The sequence below is a fragment of the Tachyglossus aculeatus genome, chromosome 15 (assembly GCF_015852505.1).
Source record: "Tachyglossus aculeatus isolate mTacAcu1 chromosome 15, mTacAcu1.pri, whole genome shotgun sequence".
In the NCBI taxonomy this organism is placed as follows: domain Eukaryota; kingdom Metazoa; phylum Chordata; class Mammalia; order Monotremata; family Tachyglossidae; genus Tachyglossus; species Tachyglossus aculeatus.
Window position 1 is genome coordinate 1,177,131 of NC_052080.1, and position 20,516 is coordinate 1,197,646.

Here is a 20,516-nt window from a genome sequence, read left to right on the forward strand (position 1 = left end):
GACTCGGCAGCCTCGAGACATCGAGGTTCAAAACGCTTCTCTCCTTCTCCGAGAGATGAAAAGACGCCAAAAAACCAGTTATACGTGTGACTGAGGGAGAGAGGAGACAGGCGCTTTTAGGTCTCCCCGACAACTCAGTCTAATTAAGGGCTCTAATTCTTCCCAATTATCTTCCCACCTTCCTCCCCCGGACCATGACTTCACGACAGCCATTTTGCTGGGGAATCAGAAGAGAAGCAAATTCGGAGCTCAATTCGAAAGCGTACGGGCCCGATTCACACCTGAAGACGTGCGTGTTTGTCAAGGAGTACAAAGTGAGGGTGAGGTCCGGGGGAGAAAGGGGCAGGATCGGGAAGAGGGAGGGGGTGTGAAGCAGAGGAGACGGAGAATAAAACGACATGATTCCTGCCCTCAAGGAGTCTATGATCAAGCTGGGGAGACTGGTAGTAATGTATATTAAAGAAGTAGCATGGCCTTGTGAATAGAGCACTGGCCTAGGAGTCAGAAGGACCTGGGTTCTAATCCCGGCTCTGCCGCTTGTCTGCTGTGTGACCTTGAGCAAGTCATTTCACTTCTCTGGGCCTCAGTGACCTCATCTGTCAAAAGGGGATTAAGACTGTGAGCCCCATGTGGGACAGGGACTGTGTCCAACCTGATTATTAGAGAAGCAGCAGAGAAGCAGTGTGGCTCAGTGGAAAGAGCCCGGGCTTTGGAGTCAGAGTTCACGGGTTCAAATCCCGGCTCTGCCAATTGTCAGCTGGGTGACTTTGGGAAAGTTACTTAACTTCTCTGTGCCTCAGTTATCTCATCTGTAAAATGGGGATTAAGACTGTGAGCCCCCCATGGGACACCCTGATCACCTTGTAACCTCCCCAGTGCTTAGAACAGTGCTTTGCACATAGTAAGCACTTAATAAATGCCATTATTATTATTATTATTATTATCATAAATCCACCCCTGCGTTAAGTGCAGTGTGTGGCATATAGTAACTGCTTAACAAATACCACAATTATTATTATCATTGTTTATTCATTATGGATACCTTATGGATACCTTATGGATAGACTGTGACTGTGAGCCCACTGTTGGGTAGGGACTGTCTCTATATGTTGCCAACTTGTACTTCCCAAGCGCTTAGTACAGTGCTCTGCACACGGTAAGCGCTCAATAAATACGATTGATGATGGATAGCATGAGTCTCGTGGACAAGTATGGGCCAGGGATTCAGAAAGACCTGGGTTCTAAACCCAGCTCTGCCACTTGCCTGTTGTGTGACCTTGGACAAGTCACTTAGAGTCTCTGGGCCTCAGTTCCCTCATCTGTGAAATGGAGAATAAGAATGTGAGCCCTATGTGGGACGTGGGCTGTGCCCAACCTGATTATCTTGTATCCACCCCAGCACTTAGTACACTGCATGGAACAGAGTAAGTACTGGCTTTGGAGTCAGAGGTCATGGGTTCAAATCCTGTCTCCGCCAATTGTCAGCTGTGTGACTTTGGGCAAGTCACTTCTCTGGGCTTCACCTCATCTGTCAAATGGGGATGAAGACTGTAAGTCCCCCGTGGGACACCCTCATCACCTTGTAACCTCCCCAGTGCTTAGAACAATGCTTTGCACATAGTAAGCGCTTAATAAATGCCATTATTATTATTATTAAATACCAGAAATTAACGATTTTTGCCATCCTGCCACTCGTGTTCTGTTTGCTCAGCAGAGGTTTCTTCCTAATGCCAGGGAGATAAAAGAAGCGACCCCAAGACAAATCTCTGCCTACTGGCCGTGTCGTCTCCCTCGATCCCTGGGGTCAACTTGGCTACCTCCCTCCTCAGATTCTTGAATTCTGCAGCAGTGAGGGTGACTAGAGTCCCAGCTGTCCCATTGTCATGATTTCTCTGGGATGTGTGGAAGAGGAGAGGGAGAAGGCTCGGTCTCATTTTCTCCAGATATTAAAAATGTAGGAAAGCGGAGGGAGGAATTAGCCGTGTTTCACTTCAGTCCCTTGGCTACCCAACTGCAGGGAATCCAACTGCAGGGAATCCAATTGCAGGGAATCCTGCACTGGATTTCTCCAGTACGTTGTCCCGGCAGCAAATTTCCCCCATCCCAACGACCGCACATCTACAAACATGCACGCACACATAGGCACATCTACAAAAATGCACATACACATCTGCACACAAACACATTACATAAGCTCACACATCTAAATACACCAGCACTAATCTATAAAAACACACAGCTACACACATCTGCACGCACATGTGCACACCTACATAAACACAGTCATTCATTCAATCGTATTTATTGAGCGCTTACTGTGTGCAAAGCACTGTACTAAGCGCTTGGGAAATACAAGTAGGCAACATATAGTGACGGTCCCTACCTAAAAATGGGCTCACAGTGGGTTGTTTGCATGAAGCAAGTTTTACCTTTTCCTTTTGTCCCAAATATTTTCTTTTCTCTCCTAATCAATCAATCAATCGTATTTATTGAGCACTTACTGTGTGCAGAGCACTGTACTAAGAGCTTGGGAAGTACAAGTTGGCAACATATAATGAATGAAATCCTAATGAAAAGGCTTTGGAAGCCAAAGCCTCTGGTGGCAGAATAAAGGGGAGAATTTTGCAGCAAGAAAATTTCTCCTTTTCACAACGAGTAGATCATGTTTTCTCTGTCAAAGAACACAAGGACTTTAAGGATGAGGTTAAAAAAGTAAAGAGAGAGGAAATTTGCTGTTGGGCCATGTCTCCTTTCACTGCTCAAATGTGCTCTTTGCAGGCCTTAGAGGCCACGGGTAGAGAAATAAACAGGAGAAGTTTCTGGCGTGAAGCAAATGACTCCTTTTCCACCTCACATATCATCATCATCAATCGTATTTATTGAGCACTTACCGTATGCAGAGCACTGTACTAAGCACTTGGGAAGTACAAGTTGGCAACATATAGAGCACATACTGTCTATGCAGGCCTTGAAGGGTTGAAGTTAGAGAAATTCAAGCACGGAGATTTCTCCTTTTCTACCTCAAATAGTCTCTTTTCAGGCCTTCAAGACCCTAAGTAGAGAAAAACAGGAGATTTTGTGCATGAAGCAAACTTCTCTGTTTCTACCTCAAATAGTCTCCTTTTAGGTCTAGAAGACCTTAGGTAGACAAAAACAGAAGATTTTTATGCATGAAGCAAATTTCTCCTTTTCTACCTCAAAGAGTCTCTTTTCAGGCCTTGAAGACCTTAGATAGACAAATTAGCATGATAATTTTTGCATGAAGCAAATTTCTCCTCTTTCACTTTAAATCTACATACACACATATCTATATGCATCACCTCTACATACATGACCACCCACACATCTACATACACACAACCACACATTTACACCCACATATCTACACAGACACATCTACACACACACACACACACACACACATCTACATAAATGCACCCACGTATCTACATGAGAAGCTGCACGGTGTGGTGCTTAGAGCATGGGCCTATGAGTCAGAAGGTCATGGGTTCTAATCCTGCTCCACTACATGTCCGCTGTGTGACCTTCGGGAAGTCTTTTCACTCCTCTGGGCCTCAGTTACCTCATCTGTAAAATGGGGATTGAGACTGTGAGCCCCACATGGGACAGGGACTGTGTCCAATCCGATTGGCTTGTATCTACCCCAAGTGCTTAGAACAGTGCTTGACACATAGTAAGCTCTTAACAAATAGCAGCATCATCATACAGTTAAGCGCTTAACAAATACCATCATTTTTTTACGTAAGCACGCACAAACCCACATACACACACATACATCTACACAAACACATCTACATCCACACACATCCACACATCTATATCCATGCACGTCCACATTTACATATACCCACACATCTATATCCATGCACGTCCACATTTACATATACCCACACATCTATATCCATGCACGTCCACATTTACATATATGCACAGCCACATATCTCCATTACACGCTCACCTGGCAGAGGCGACACTCAACGAACGTTCAACCTCGCTGTGGGTGGCATCGCCTTAGAAGCGAGTGGCAGCTCACTGAGTTGCGTCTCTCCCTCTTTTCTTCCCTGTGGAAAAATGAATCTCTCGTCTGTCTTTCCTCAGGGTCTGATGGGGAAACTACCAACCGGGGCATCTTCCTGGCCACCGCTGCTCCCTGGCCGAGGCCGCCCAGGCCCAAAGTCGCCGACGGGTGAGTCCGAGGATGGGGAGAGGTGGCAGCGATGCCCTCCCCTCGCCGTGCACCCAGTGGAGGTTTCTCATCCGTCGCCAGAAATCAGAGGAGGTGAAGCCCTGTTGAGGGAGAAAATCCTGAAGGGAAGGACGTTTCCCAAGAAGGCCCTACCTCCCGCCACGATAGAAACTCCCAGAGACCCAGGTGGCCACTCTCGTGTTGGACTATTACGCTGTCTTTCTCCCCCTCAGAGAAAACATGGCCCCAGGCTGAGGGACATGTGGGAGTCCCCTGAGGCCGAGGGACACGTGGGACTCCCCCAGGCCGAGGAACGAATGGGCCTCCCCAAGCCCATGGATACACCCCGGCCTGCTCGCAACTCAAGGGCCAAACTAAACTTGGGGCAAGAAAGGAGGGCCCACCATCGCCGCATCGCAATGGGACCAAGCTTCCCAACAGGGAGCGTCTTCGCCGGGACTCCAGGCTCACTCCAGGCTCCGTCCTCTCTCGCTGAATCCCCTGGAGGGGCTGACATCTTCACCAAACAGGTCAGTGCTGTACTGGCGTAGTACCCTCGGGCTGTGTGTGTGTGTATACATGTGTATGTATTTGCGTGTTCGCGTCAGCGAGAACAGTACTGTTGCCTTTAGTATTTGAAGAAAACACCACTGATGGTGACTGGCCAAAGAGGCCGATAATGGAGTCCACGGTCCTGGTCACATGGAGCACCCAAGAAGGCGGTCTCCTGTTGTGTTGTCATGTTTGAAATTTGTAGCACCCGACACCGTTTTCCCTTTTGCCTTCTGGTGTGTCGTTTCTTGCTCCTAAAGTTCCTCTCTTTTGTTAAATGTCGGACTCCGCGCCAGTCGGACACCCAGTTTTCTTTCCGCTGAGATGCGGTACTGTCCGAGCCTTGGTTATATTGGGGCTGTAAAAGGTTTCCTCCACTCCCCTTGCTCTTAGGGGTTGAGGAGATAAATAATGCCTTATTCTTGCCTTCCGCTTCTGGCTCCTCTGAATTCCCCCTGCTTGCTCAGGGTCTCCCCAGCGTAACCTGGACTCTTCTGAAATTCTGAGAAAATAATAACAATCATTGTAGTATTTGTTAAGCGCTTACTGTGTGCCAAGCACTGTACTAAGTGCTGGGTGGAGTCAATTTCTTTATGACAATATTCTGGGATGAAACCGCTGGGACCCGGGCGTGAAAGTGGCTCTTACATTTGGTCTTTGCAGCTGAGGTGAGGTTACTTGACCAACCTTAAGGGTGGGTGCTCTTTGCCAAAGGCCAACCTTTCCTCTGGTGATGCCCTCGGCTCCTGTGACAAATTGGCTCCCAAAAGGTTTTCCTGAAAGGTTTGGATGCCCGCTCTGGGGCCGCTTGGATTTAACCCTCTGCCCTCAGTGCAAATTCTTTCATTTGTGCGTGGATTCCACTCTCGGGCCGGAGCAAGTGAAGTTCAGTGAAGTTCCCTCGTTGTGAGCGATGAGGGCGGGGGTCCATTCTCCCCCTTCTAGGTTCAGGTTCTTTCATGTGGGTGATGAGTCCAAGCCTCTGGTTGTCTGGGCATCTGGCCCCTCGGGGGGCTCTCCAGTCTTCCTTTGGATCCATCTCACCACGGGTTTCCGTAGGCCCCCATTCCGGGCCGGTGATTTTGCCTTCGTGACATCACTAAAATTCGCCCCTTTCTCTCCTTCCAAACTGTTATCACGTTGATCAAAACCTTTATCCTGCCCCTCCTTGATTACTGTATCAAGCTGCTTGCTGACCTCCCAGCCTCCTGTCTCTCCCCACTCTGGTCTGGACTTCACTCTGCTGCCTGGATCATTTTTCTACAGAACCGTTCAGTCCATGTTTCCCTACTCAAGAACCTCCAGTGGTTGCCCGTCCACCTCCACATCAAACAGAAACTGGTTACCATCAACTTTAAAGCCCCCAATCCCTCTGCCCCCTCCTACCTCACCGCTCTCCAACTACAACCCAGCCCGCACACTTCGCTCCTCGAACGTTAACCTTCTTACTCTCCCTGTATCTCATCTCTCTCGCCGCCGACCCCTCACTCACACCCTACCTCTGTCCTGGAACGCCCTCCCTCCTCATATCCGACCGACGATGACTCTCTGACCGGGGAGACGGACATACAAAATCTTTACAGGAGTAGTCAGAATAAATAATGGACTGCGCGTGAGAAGAAACATACTTACAACAGTGCGAAGGAGGATCGTCAGTTCGTTCCTAAGCGCTAGAGTTGGCCGGTGGGCTCGTACCCTGGAGGATGCTGAGAAATGACCAGGGACGGTCTCTTGGAGGGGGAAGGGCTTTAGGTGGTGAGGACAGCAGGGTTTGGGGAAGGAGCAAGTGGCACAGCTGGGGGAAGCCACCTATCAATCAATTAAACTATCAGTTGTATTCAATGAGCACTTACTGTGTGCAGAGCACTGTACCAAGTGCTTATGAGAAGCAGCGTGGCTCAGTGGAAAGAGCCCGGGCTTTGGAGTCAGAGCTCGTGGGTTCTAATCCCGGCTCCGCCAACTGTCAGCTGTGTGACCCTGGGCAAGTCATTTAACTTCTCTGTGCCTCAGTTCCCTCATCTGTAAAATGGGGATTAATACTGTGGGCCCCACGTGGGACAACCTGATCACCCTGTATCCCCCCAGCACTTAGAACAGTGCTTTGCACATAGTAAGCACTTAACAAATGCCATCATTATTATCATTATTACAGTATAACTGATCATTTAACTTCTCTGTGCCTCAGTTCCCTCATCTGTAAAATGGGGATTAAGACTGTGAGCCCCACGTGGGACAACCTGATCACCCTGTATCCCCCCAGCGCTTAAGAACAGTGCTTTGCACATATTAAGTGCTTAACAAATACCATCATCATTATTATTATTACAGTATAACTGAGCTGGTAGACACATTCCCGGCCCAGAGCGAACTTACAGTCTAGAGGAGGAGACAGACATTCATATCAAGAAATAAATTACAGATATGGACATAAGTGCCATGGGGCTGAGGAGCTGGGTGGAGAGTAAAGGGAGCAAGTCAGGGTGACGCACAAGGGAGTGGGAGAAGAGAAAATGAGGGCGTAGTTGGGAAGGCATCTTGGAGGAGATGGGCCTTCAATAAGGATTTGAAGGTGGGGAGGGAAATTATCTGTAGGATATGAAGAGGAAGGGCATTGGAAGGCCAGAGGCAGGACACGGGTGAGAAGTCAGTGGTGAGATAGTCGAGGTCCAGTGAGAGGGCCTTAGAGCAGCAAAGTGTGAGGGCTGGGTTGTAGTACGAGAATAGTGAGGTGAAATTGGAGAGGACGGGACAAGGTGATTGAGGGCTTTAAAGCCGACCGTCAGGAATTTCTGTTGGGTGGGGATGTGGGTGAGCAACCACCACTGGAGGTTCTTGAGGAGAGCAGAAACATTAGGGCCCGTGACCTCTATCAAGCCCATGGTCTTTCCACTAGGCCACCCTGCTTCTCGCAGTGCTTCAAGCAGCGTGGCATAGTGGAAAGAGCTGCTGTGTGACCTTGGGCAAGTCACTTGACTTCTCGGAGCCTCAGTTACCTCATCTGGAAAATGGGGATGATGACTGTGAGCCCCACGCGGGACAACCTGATCACCTTGTATCCCCTCAGTGCTTGGAACAGTGCTTTGCACATAGTAAGTGCTTAACAAATGCCATCATCATTATTATTATTATTCTCTGGGCCTCAGTTACCTCAATTGTAAAATGGGGACTAATACTGTGAGCCCCCCGTGGGACAACCCAAACACCTTGTAACCTCCCCATCGCTTAGAACAGTGCTTTGCACATAGTAAGTGCTTAATAAATGCCATTATTACTATTACCTGAACATTTTTGTAGAAAAATGATCCAGGCTGCAGAGGGAAGCATGGACTGGAGTGGGGAGAGATAGGAGGCTGGGAGGTCAGCAAGGAGGCTGACACAATAATCTAGGTGGGAGAGGAGAAGCTCTGCACACAGTAAGCACGTAATAAATACCATCGAATGAAATGTGATTGAATGAATAAGTGCTTGGATTAACATAGTTTCAGTTCGAATATGCTCCCAAGTGCATTGTATAGTGCTCAGCACACAGTAGGTACTCAATAAATATGAATGAATAATGATGGCACTTGTTAAGCGCTTACTATGTGCAATGCACTGTTCTAAGCGCTGGGGAGGTTGCAAGGTGATCAGGTTGTCCCACAGGGGACTCACAGTCTTAATCCCCATTTTACAGATGAGGGAACTGAGGCACAGAGAAGTGAAGTGACTTGCCCAAAGTCACACGGCTGACAATTGGCAGAGGCGGGATTTGAACCCATGATCTCTGACTCCAAAGCCCGGGCTCTTTCCACTGAGCCACGCTGCTTCTCTAATGAATGAATGCAGAGGAGAGGGTGGATTTTAGCCATGCTGAGGGGGTTGAACCGGCAGGATTTGGTAACAGATTGAATATGTGTGTTGAATGAGAGAGTCGAGGATAACGCCAAGGTTATGGGCTTGCGAGACAAGAGGGATGGTAGTGCTGTCTACAGTGATGGGAAAGTCATGGGTAGGGCAGGATTTGAGAGGTAAGATAAGGAGTTCTGTTTTGGAAATGAGGGGAGGGTGGTGATGTGTGAATGTGTGTCTGTTTGTGTGCACGTGTGCTTGTGCGTTGTCTCCCCCTTTTAGACTGTGAGCCCACTGTTGGGTAGGGACCGTCTCTATATGTTGCCAACTTGTACTTCCCAAGCGCTTAGTACAGTGCCCTGCACACCGTAACACTCAATAAATACGATTGGATTGATTGATTGATTGTTGCCGAATGCATGTCTTTTCCAAGAAGCTGGATCTATTTTCTCCCAATATCAGCGCCGTTGCTATTAGAAGCAGACCTGCCAAAACCAGTAGCCATCAGGATCCAAAGAGCCGACCGTTCCGTTTTTCCACTGAGAACACCACAGCAGGGGCTTGTTTCCTCTTCGTTACCTCTACAGCTCTGAGGCTCAAGGGGCATGGACAGAAATTGCCTCACCTCTGAGCCGGTAATCAGTATGGACAGAATTCTTTGGGCTGCCTCGGTGGGAGTGCTTCTCTCTCTCTTTTTTAACTGTATTTGTTAAGAATTTACCATATGCCAGGCACTTTACTAAGCGCTGGGGTAGACACAAGATTGTCAGGTTGGATACAGTCCATCCTTACAGTCTTAATCCCCATTTTACAGATGAGGGAACTGAGGCACAGAGAAATTAAGTGGCTTGCCCAAGATCACACAGCAGGCAAGTGGCAGAGTTGGAATAAAAACCCAAGTCCTCCTGAATTCCAGGCCCCTTGCTCTCTCCCCTAGGCCACACTGATTCCCTCCATCCCCACCTGATCTCCTGATCTCTTGAAGCAGCGTGGCTCAGTGGAAAGAGCCCGGGCTTTGGAGTCAGAGGTCAGGGGTTCAAATCCCGGCTCCGCCAATTGTCAGCTGTGTGACTTTGGGCAAGTCACTTCTCTGGGCCTCAGTTACCTCATCTGTAAAATGGGGATTAAGACTGTGAGCCCCCTGTGGGACAACCTGGTCACCTTGTGACCTCCCCAGTGCTTAGAACAGTGCTTTGCACATAGTAAGCACTTAATAAGTGCCATTATTATTATTATTATTATTATTATCTCCTCCCTCTCTGGTGTCCTCTTTTTTTTTTTTTTAAATGGTATTTGCTAAGAGCTTACTCTGTGCCTGGCACTGTACTAAGCACTGGGATAGACACAAGATAATCAAGGTGGACACAGTCCATGCTCTCAGTCTTAATCTCCCTTTTCCAAATGAGGTAACTGAGGCCCAGAGAAGTCAAGTGGCTCGCCCAAGTTCCCACAAAGGACAAGTGGCAGAGCCAGAATTAGAACCCAGGTCTGACCTTCGCAGTCAGACGTATTCACCGAGGCAAAACCTCGCTTTGAAACCTCCAGCCCGGTGATCTCCTTGTAACCTCCCCGGTGCTTAGAACAGTGCTTTGCACATAGTAAGCGCTTAATAAATGCTGTCATCACCACCCCATCCTTGGGCCGTCGGACCTTATGGAGGTCAAGTCGGGCCTCGTGGGGGTCACACCAGGCGGTGATCAGATCATCCTCCCCCCGACCCCCATGATCTCGGGGGGCGGGGGGGGGAATACTGGGATAACATGTGGACAGCAGGGTGGATAACCGTCCATACTGAGCACCTGCTTTTTAAAAATTGTATGGTGTTAAGTTCTGGGACAGATATAAGTTGGTTTTGTTCTCTGTCTCCCCCTTTTAGACTGTGAGCCCACTGTTGGGTAGGGACTGTCTCTATATGTTGCCAATTTGTACTTCCCAAGCGCTTAGTACAGTGCTCTGCACATAGTAAGCGCTCAATAAATACGATTGATGTTGATGATTATGGCACAATAATAATAATGATGGCATTTGTTAAGCACTTACTATGTGCAAAGCACTGTACTAAGCGCTGGGGAGGATACAAGGTGATCAGATTGTCCCACGTGGGGCTCACACTCTTAATCCCCATTTTACACATGAGGTCACTGAGGCCCAGAGAAGTGAAGTGACTTGCCCAAAGTCACACAGCTGACAAGTGGCGGAGCCGGGATTAGAACCCATGACCTCTGGCTCCCAAGCCTGTGCTCTTTCCACTGAGCCACGCTGCTTCTCACTTAAGTGCTTACTATAATAATAATAATAATAATGGCATTTATTAAGTGCTTCCTATGTGCAAAGCAATGTTCTAAGCACTGGGGAGGTTACAAGGTGATCAGGCTGTCCCACGTGGGGCTCACAGTCTTCATCCCCATTTTACAGATGAGGTAACTGTGGCCCAGAGAAGTTAAGTGACTTGCCCAAAGTCACACAGCTGGAGCCGGGATTTGAAACTCTGACCTCTGACCCCAAAGCCCAGGCTCTTTCCACTGAGTCACGCGACTATGTGCAAAGCACTGTTCTATTTACAGGGGTAGTAACAAGTTGATCGGGTTGAACACAGTCCCTGTCCTACGTGGGGCTCACACTCTCAATCCCCATTTTACAGATGAGGGAACTGAGGCACAGAGAAGTTAAATGACTTACCCAGGGTCACCCAGCAGACAGGCGGTAGAGACGGGATTAGAACCCAGGTCCTTCTGGCTCTCAGGCCCGTGCTCTATCCGCTAAGCCACGCTGCTCCTCAAGCCATGCTGCTCATCAGAACATCCCACATGGAGTTCACAGTCTGAATCCCCATTGTACAGATGGGGTAACCGAGGTCCAGAGAAATGAAACAACTTGCCCTAGGTCACACAGCAGACAAACGGCAGAACAGGGATTAGAACCCAGGTCCTTCTGATGCCCAGCCCCCGCACTCTATAATAATAATAATAACAATGGCATTTGTTAAGTGCTTACTATGTGCGGAGCACTGTTCTAAGCACTGGGGGGGATACAAGGTGATCAAGTTGCCCTACGTGGGGCTCACAATCTTAATCCCCATTTTGCAGATGAGGTAGCTGAGGCTCAGAGAAGTGAAGTGACTTGCCCAAGGCCACACAGCAGACATGTGGATGAGTCGGGATTCGAACCCGTGACCTCTGACTCCAAAGCCCGTGCTCTTTCCACTGAGCCACGCTGCTTCTCACCTGGTCCATCCGTTTGGTGCCATGCGCTGTACTGGACGCTTAGAAAGCAGAAAGCAACGGCGGGACCCATTGCCCGGCCACGGGGGGCTTCCAATCTAACGGCGGATCAGACGTAAACACATTTTCAGGGTAAATCCGAGTGGAGAACCGAAGGATCAGTTGAATCGACCTGTAAGATGAGGGAGTGCTAGGGGTCGGGGAGTGGAGGAGTTGGGTGCGCGGGGGTGTGTGTGGTCCTGTTGGGGCAGTGCCAGGCTTTGTGTTGAAGTTGTTGGCTCTGCACACAAAACCGGTGCTGTAAGTGGCAATCGGGTGTGAGCTGGGGAGAAAATTAAATACAAGAAAAGGGTCAGTAGGTTCACGCGCAGAAGGACAATGATAAATTACCCGCTCTGGAAAGCCGAAGGATTCCTCTTCTTTGCAAACCAGCCGGAGGTCACGTCCCGCGGCCGGGCAGGTCCCGACCGATAAATGGAATCGATGCGTCCCCGAGGGTCCTGCTGGGATGGGTCCTCACTTGGCCTGAGGCCCCTTAGGTCAACCGGGGCCTGACCGGGCCCGAGGGGACACGGGGACACACTCTCCCCACCTTCGCCGCCCCATCCTCCGCTCCCTTCTCCCCATCCCCGACCCCCTCATACTTACTCTCATTTTTCCTCTCATTTTCTCTCTCTCATACTTTCTCTCCTTCATTCAATCACATTTATTGAGCACTTACTGTGTGCAGAGCACTGTACTAAGCCCTTGGGAAGTACAAATTGGCAACACATAGAGACGGTCCCTACCCAACAACGGGCTCATCTCATACGGTCAAAAAAATCTCTCATTCTCTCAAATTTTCCCTCTCATAATTTCTCATTGTTTCTCATATTTTCTCTCATACTTTCTCACATTTTTTCCATTTCTCTCTCATTGTTTCATTCATTCGCTCAATCGTATTTATTGAGCACTTACTGTGTGCAGAGCACTGTATGAAGCGCTTGGGAAGTACAAATCGGCAACATATAGAGATGGTCCCTACCCAACAACGGGCTCTCTCATACTTTCTACCATTGCTTTTCTCTCTCACTTTCTCACATTTTTTTCTGTTTCACTGTTTCTCTCACACTTTCCCTCTCTGTCATACTTTCTCACTGTATCTCTCGTACTTTTCCTCTCATACTTTCTCATTGTTTCTCATCCTTTCCCTCTCTCATACATTCTCATTGTTTCTCATACTTTTTCACTCACTGTTTCACTTTTTCACATTTTTTCTCTCTCATTTTTTCTCTCTCCTCTCTTTGTTTCTCTCTTCTGTCATTGTCTCTCTCTTCCCTCATTGTTTCTATCCCCATCCAGCCCCGCATCCCATCGGCCGACGGGTGACCTCTGGCATCAGAGCCCTCCGACGGGCTCACCACCACCGATCCGGCTGGGAGGACTTGGAATCCACAAAAGAAAGCAAGAAGAGGGGCCTAAGTCACCGATTTAAAACATAGCAGAAATAGGAGTGGGTCTTCCCTGGGACCAACGTCAGCAGACCTTCCTGCACTCCTCAAAGATAAAATTGTACGTTGAAAATAGAACTGATCCTTTATTCAGTAAAAGTATTTCTTTTGACACTTTCAGGTCTGATTTAAATAGTGCTTTAGTATAAATAACATTAAGTTTTGTCTTTTAAAACATCGATGTTCGTTTGTGTTCGTGTTCTGAACCTCCTGAGTTCTCTTTTAAATCACCTTGAAACTGAAAAGGAAGTTTTTCTTCTGGTTACAAATGGAAACAAAGGAAATGAGAATACTTGGCTGGGAATGGATCATCTCAAAAGGAAATACACTCGATTAAACGTTTCGGTCCCGGGCGGGGCGGGTGGGTTGGGGATGGGTTGCGGTTTTGTTCTGACGGTGGAGAAAGTCCCGCTCCCTCTCTCTAAGGACAGCGGGACAGAATAGGTCGGCCGAGACCCTCGTCCTCTCCTCGCCTCGTCGGGCCTTTCCGACTCAGTCACCCGAAAACGACCCGGAATCGCGCCGGCGAAATTAAGGGTTGGGGGGAGGTGTGCGTGTGTGTGTGTGGGTGTGTGTGGGTGTGAGGGGGGGAGTTTAATATTAAACGAAAACAGCCACAAACACATTCATGCCTTTCCAGGAAGTGATCAAATATAGGGTCAATTTTTTTTTTCATATATATCTCTCTCTATATAGAAAAGGTACATCAAATCATCCGAAAAACAAAATGGCACACTCTCCCCCGGCCTCCCTTCTCGGTCGGCGCCTCCAGATCGTCCCCTGAGGACGGGGCCGCCGAGCGCCCGCCGGGTACCGGGCGTGGGGCGCGAGTTAAGGGTTGGACGGTTGGCACGCGCCCCCTCCCCACCGCCCCGTCGCTTGGAGGGTCCGGCGGGAAACGGGGCCACCGGGGCCTTGGTGAGGCCAGCCACGTGGGGACCCCTTCCCCCGAAGGCTCGGTCGGCGGACCGGAAAACTCCGCTCGCGAAACGGGAGGGGATTCCTCCCCTCGACGTCGGTCCCTCGGTTAAAAAAAAAAAAAACAAAAACAACCCCAAAACCCCAACCCGAAATAAAATAAAGGCGGATATACAAATTCCAGTGACCTAGAAAACAAAGTCCGGAGGGGTGGGATGGCGGGAGACGTCGGTGAAACCGGAAGACGCCGACGCTCCGAAGGAATCGCCAAAACGGATGGGACAAGACCCTGTTTTCCTCGTGGGGGGGGGAGAGCGTGTCGCGACGGGGGTGGGGGGCAGCAGCAGCGGCGGGGGAGGGAGGGCGGCGCCAGGCCCGGGGACGCGGGGTGGGCGGCGGGCGAGGGGTGGGGGACGGGGGGGCCCCCCGGTCACCAAATGACGCTCGAGACGCTGGTCTCCCTGGGCAAGAGCGGCAGGACGGCGCTGTTTGTGTGGGCCTCGTCCGGCGCCTGGTCCCGGCCGGGCATGGTCTGGGCCCGCTGCCCGTTGAGCAGGGTCATGGGGATGTTGCAATAAGTGTGCTGGTGGGCCACGGCGGGCAAGGGCAGGGCCAGGGGCCCGGCCGGGGGCACGTCGTACTCGTAGCTTCGGTAATAGTGTTTCTGGCGCATCTGGGGGTGGTAAGTGTTGGGGAAAGGGGGCCGCAGGTCCGGGTGGGCGGGGGCCAGCGCGGTGGAGGTGGCGGCGGCCATGGAGATGGCGGACACGGTCTGCAGCTCCCCGAAGGGCCCTCGCTCGCTGGCGTCCAGCACGGGCTCGTGGCGGGCCGGCTCGGCCCGCTTGAAAGGCATCTCGTAGCGCAAGCGTTTCCAGAAGCGGGAGTTGAGGCGGTTGCTGCGCGGCCCGCGCCACTTGACCACGGTCAGCAGTTTGATGGTGTGCTTCAGGGCCTCCACCTCCTGGTAGTTGACCAGCCCGCTGAGGCGGCTGCACTCGATGAGGATGACCTTGATCTCGCCGGTCACCAGCATGGTCCGCAGGCGGGTCTCCAGCTCGAAGAGGCTCCAGCCCCTGCGCACCACGTAGCTGGGGGTCAGGACGATGATCAGCCTCTTGCTCTGGTCCACGCAGCGGGCCACGTCCTCGATGTAAGCTGCAACGGCACAGAGACCGCCTTCGGGACCCGGCTCGGGGCGGGGGGCCCAAGCCCGCCCGCCCCGAGCCCGCCCGGGACAACGGACGCATGAGAGAAGTGGCACGGCGCGGTCGACAGGTCACGGGCCCGGGAGTTGGAGGGAACCGGGTTCTCATCCCAGCTCCGCCACACGCCCGCTGTGCCATTTGGGGAGAGACCCTTCGCTTCTCTGAGCCTCAGCCACCTAATCTGCAAAATGGGGACTGGGGTCACGGTGTGTGGGCGCGTGTGCCGTGGCATTCGCCAGGCCCTTCCAATTCGGCCGCTGGATGAAGCCCCGGGGCGGATACGAGCTAATCGGGTCGGCCGCGGTCCTCGTCCCGCGAGGGGCTCACGGTCTTAATCCCCGTTTTACGGATGAGGGAACCGAGGCACGGAGGAGTCGAGTGACTCGTCCGAGGTCACGCGGCACACTAGCGGCGGAGTCGGCATTAGAACCCGTTACCTTCTGGCTCCCGGGCCTGTGCCCTAACCACTACGGCTTCGCTACGGTGCCGGGCGGAGGAGCCGTCGATCGGATAAGAAGCAGCGGGCTGGGGGTGGCTGGTAAAGAGCTCCCCCGTCCTCACCAGGATCCACCCTTTTCTCTCCCAACCCTTCGTTTTTGTTTTCAAGGCATTTGTTAAGCACTTTCTCCACCCTTTTCTCTCCCAACCCTTCCTTTTTGTTTTCAAGGCATTTCTTAAGCACTTTCTCCACCCTTTTCTCTCCCAACCCTTCCTTTTTGTTTTCTCAAGGCGTTTGTTAGGCACTTTCTGTGTGCCAGGATAGGAGCTAATCAGGTAGGACACAGTCCATGTCCCACATGGGGCTCACGGTCTTTCCCCATTTTACAGATGGGGGAACTTAAGCCCAGAGAAGTCAAGCGACTTGCCCGAAATCCCACAGCAGACAAGCAGTGGGGCTGGGGCCCCCTTGATTCCCAGGCCTGGGCTCTATCCATTAGGCCACACTCCTCCTCTGTTGCTGCCCTGTCCCCTGGCAGGAGATGGGTGATGTGCACCCAATCTACCCGCTGCTCTTCTGCCACAGTGAAGGCCACGTGCACACATGCCCGTGTACACTTACACACAACACACACATAAAGAAACCCGGAGTCCCTTGCAGGGAGGATGAGGCAGAGACCAGGGAGCGGAGCAGCGCTGTGCATCTTCTCGTTCCGGACATCACAACACCACTCAAGGGCCTGGGAGTTGGGGGTCCTGGGTTCTAATCTCCGCTCCACCATTTACCCGCTGGACGACCGAGGGCAAGTCACTTCACTTCCCTGGGCCTCTGTTACTGCATCTATAAAATGGGGATTCAGTCGTCCTCCCTTCAACTTAGACTGCGAACCCCAGGTGGGGAAGGGACGGTGTCCCACCTATTTTGTGTCTCTCCCAGCACTTACTACAGCATGTGGCACATTGTAAGCACTTAACAAGTACCACTTAGGAAAAGAAAAATGTTCCCTAACCCTCCCGCCATTTTCTCTGCCAGTGGGGCAAGGGAAATGTGTTCTGATGGCAGCTAACAATGTTAATAATAATAATTGCAGTACTTGTTAAGCGCTTACTCTGTGCCATGCACCGTACTGAGTGCTCAGTGGATACAAGCAAATCGGGTTGGACACAAGTCCTGTTCCATATCAATCAATCAATCAATCGTATTTATTGAGCGCTTACTATGTGCAGAGCACTGTACTAAGCGCTTGGGAAGTACAAACTGGCAACACATTGAGACAGTCCCTACCCAACAGTGGGCTCACAGTCTAAAAGGGGGAGACAGAGAACAGAACCAAACATACCAACAAAATAAAATAAATAGGATAGAAATGTACAAGTAAATTAAATAAATAAATAAATAAACAGAGTAATAAATATGTACAACCATATATACATATATACAGGTGCTGTCGGGAAGGGAAGGAGGTAAGATGGGGGGATGGAGAGGGGGACGAGGGGGAGAGGAAGGAAGGGGCTCAGTCTGGGAAGGCCTCCATATGGGGCTCACAGTGTCTATCCCCATTTTACAGATGAGGTAAATGAAGCACAGAGAAGTGAAGTGATTTGCCCAAAGCCACACAACAGACAATTGGTGGAGTGGGGATTACAACCCATTATCTTCTAACTCTTAGACCCGTGGTCAATCCACTGCGCCATGCTGGCACTAACAGGCTTGAGGCCAGGGCAGTAGAACCATGTGCCTGGCCCATAACAAATGCTTAACAAATACCTTAAAAAAAAAAGATTTTCCCTCTAGCTGGTTTCCACGGTTATCAGAATGACCCTGACCACAGTAGTCCTTTAACAGATCACGGAAAGAATGTCCCCCACCTTGGGAAACACTCTGCGTGGATCAGTAGCATGTAAATGCTTTGGATTTTGTTTTCTTTCTCCCTCAGGAAAAGTACCAAACAAAATATGCGTGGGTGATTAAAGGATGTCACGGTCATTTGCAGACACACAAAGCTGCACCTGCAGAGAGACACAGGGACACACACATGGATACGGACGCCATCCCTGACTTACTTCCGGTTGGGATGAGATCTCTGTCCGGGATGAACAACTTGTACCCGTAATGCTTTTCGAGCATGTCCGGAAGGACCTCCAGGGCAAACCTCTCCTCTTCCCCGGTCTCTTGATTCCACTGGTCGGGATCCACTTTGGTATACGACAGGTAGGCATCATAATCCTTATTATCTGCCCGGAAGAGGAGACGGAGGTTAGAAGGATCGTCAGGCCGCGAGAAACCTCGGGTTGGGCCCACCGACGGTGGTGAAGGCAACCGGTTCGGTTCTTTTTACGGAAGTTTTTGCGGATCAGCTCCAGGGGAGACGCCTAATGCTCTGGAACAGACGTGGCCCCTCCTTAGTTTATAACGCGAACCGGCAACGAAAACGGTAATGGATCGTGAACCGCCTTCCAAAGTCGCGGGAGGACATGGAGCGAGAACCAAGCGAGGGAAGCTGTTCTCTGAACCCCATATTCCTGCCTGTACCACGGGCTACTTCCAAAGCCACCGGGGCTTCTGACATTCATCGCCTGACCGAGCCTCTTTCCTCTTTGGCCTTGCCTTTTCCGATAGTTGGTCCCACAGTGAGGGCTTCTCCAAAGTTCTGGTCAGCGGGTGATTGTGTATAAGAAATCGCTTCTCAAGGCTTAAGCACACTTCTGGGGGTGAAGGGGAGATTAAGCAATCAGTCAACGGTATTTCTTGAATGCTTACTGTGTGCAGAGCACTCTGCTAAGGACTTGGGAGAGGACAATAGAACAGAATTGGTAGTTACATTCCCTGCCCACAGTGAGCTTACAGTCTCCAGAGAAGCAGCATGCCGTAGCGCATAGAGCCCGGGCCTGGAGTCAGAAGGTCATGCGTACTACTCCTGGCCCTGCCGCTTGTCTGCTGTGGGGCCTGGGCCTCAGTTTCCTCGTCTGTAAAATGGAGGTTGAGACTGTGAGCCCCATATGGGACAGGGACTATGTCCAACCTGATGATCCACCACAACGTTTAGCAGGGTTAAGTGCCCAACAAATACCACAATCATTATCATTACTGTCTCGAGGGGAAGACGGACGTTAATATAAATGAATTCACGGATATGGACGTAAGTGCTGTGGGGCTGATTCCTGGGCACTTGGAATGATTTTATGGGGCTTTCTGTGGGGTGGAGGGGGCAGGGGGTGGATGTGTGTACGTGTGTGGGTGTGGGTGAGAAGTCTAAATCCGCCTAAACTCCGGCTATACGGTGGATTTTCAGAAAAATCAGTGCCAGAACAGCCTCTTCTTCATTCCTGGGTCGATCATTTTAATCATTTAGCTCCGCACATGTTTATGTAAGCAGGCTTCCTGTGGAATACCAGCCCACAGGGCGCAGCTGCTTGCCGCGTGCATGGGATGAGGCAATTCACATCGGGAAAGAGAATCAGTTAGTTACGTGTGAGATCTGGGCCCAAAACTTTGCATCGGAATTCCCACAGAGCAAACACAGGCCCACACAACCCATAGCTAAGCCTGCAGCGTCAGGGACGTTCATTTAGTTCTGGGGGCTAGGCCGGTGGCTCGCTGGAAAAACCCACAATGGCCAACACCGTGGGAGCCCACCCATTTCTTCAGCGTGAACAAGGAAGCGGCCTCAGTTTCCACCCACGACAGTGTCGCGGGCGATGGGCTCGCTTTGTCCCTGCTGAAAGAACGTCCGGCAGACCTTCTTGTGGTTGGGGTTAACCTTCCAGTTAGTGTTGGCTGGAGGCTACGGGGAGGGGATGGATTTTCTCCGGGTAGGCCACCTCTCAGCCCCTAACCAGAGACGTCATGTCCAAGCACCACGGACGTGACTCCCAGCCTGGACAGAGGAATGGCATTCTCAGGGGGCGGTCAACTACTCGGAAGCCGGAAACATGGGCAGGTGTCTCGCCTGCTATGGATTTTCCACCTGTGCAGTTTCCGTGGTCCGGGTGCCTTTTGGGTTTCTCTGGGGACAACTGATCTGTTCCCTTTGGCCTGCGCCCTTCTGCTTTCTCCTCCCAAGTGAATTCAGAGAGTGTCAGGGCTGGGGTGGGGTCGGAGCATCCAGGTCGGCTCGTCGGGGGAGCTACCTAGGGATCATCCTGATGGGCAGAGGCCGAGGCCCCGTGGGGCTGGCTCACGAGGACCACTGTCTGGGCCTGTCACGCGTCCGTCCATCCATCCATCCGTCTGTCCACCCGTCCATCCATTCGTCTGTCCGCCCTTCCATCTGTCCATCCATCCATCTATCCACCTATCTGTTTATCCATCTGTCTGTCCATTCATCCATCCGTCCATCCACCTGTCCATAATAATAATAATAATTATGGTGCTTGTTAAGCGCTTACTATGTGCCAAGCACTAATCTAAGCACTGGGGTAGGTCCAAGCTAATCGGGTTGGATACAGTCCCCGTCTCACGTGGGGCTCACACTCTCAGTCCCCGTTTGACAGATGAAGTGACTGAGGCCCAGAGAAGTGAAGTGACTTGCCCACGGTCACACGGCAGACATGTGGCGGAGCCGGCATTAGAACCCAAGCCCCTCTGACTCCCAGTCCTGTGCTCTATCCACTAAGGCAAGTTGCTTCTCCATCCATCCGTGTGTCCCCCCGATCC

At 51.0% G+C, this 20,516-nt stretch overlaps 1 protein-coding gene across 1 annotated transcript in view; it reads right to left on the bottom strand.

Moving 5' to 3' along the window:
* Positions 1-14,646: 14,646 nt before the first annotated feature.
* IL1RAPL1 (interleukin 1 receptor accessory protein like 1) overlaps positions 14,647-20,516 on the bottom strand; it is a 535,220-nt gene continuing 529,350 nt past the window's right edge. Inside the window, exons 10-11 of the mRNA XM_038757289.1 lie at positions 17,924-18,094; positions 14,647-15,371 (exon numbers count right to left, since the gene is read on the bottom strand). Coding sequence (XP_038613217.1) covers positions 14,647-15,371; positions 17,924-18,094 — 896 coding nt within the window. The remainder of the gene's footprint in view (positions 15,372-17,923; positions 18,095-20,516) is intronic.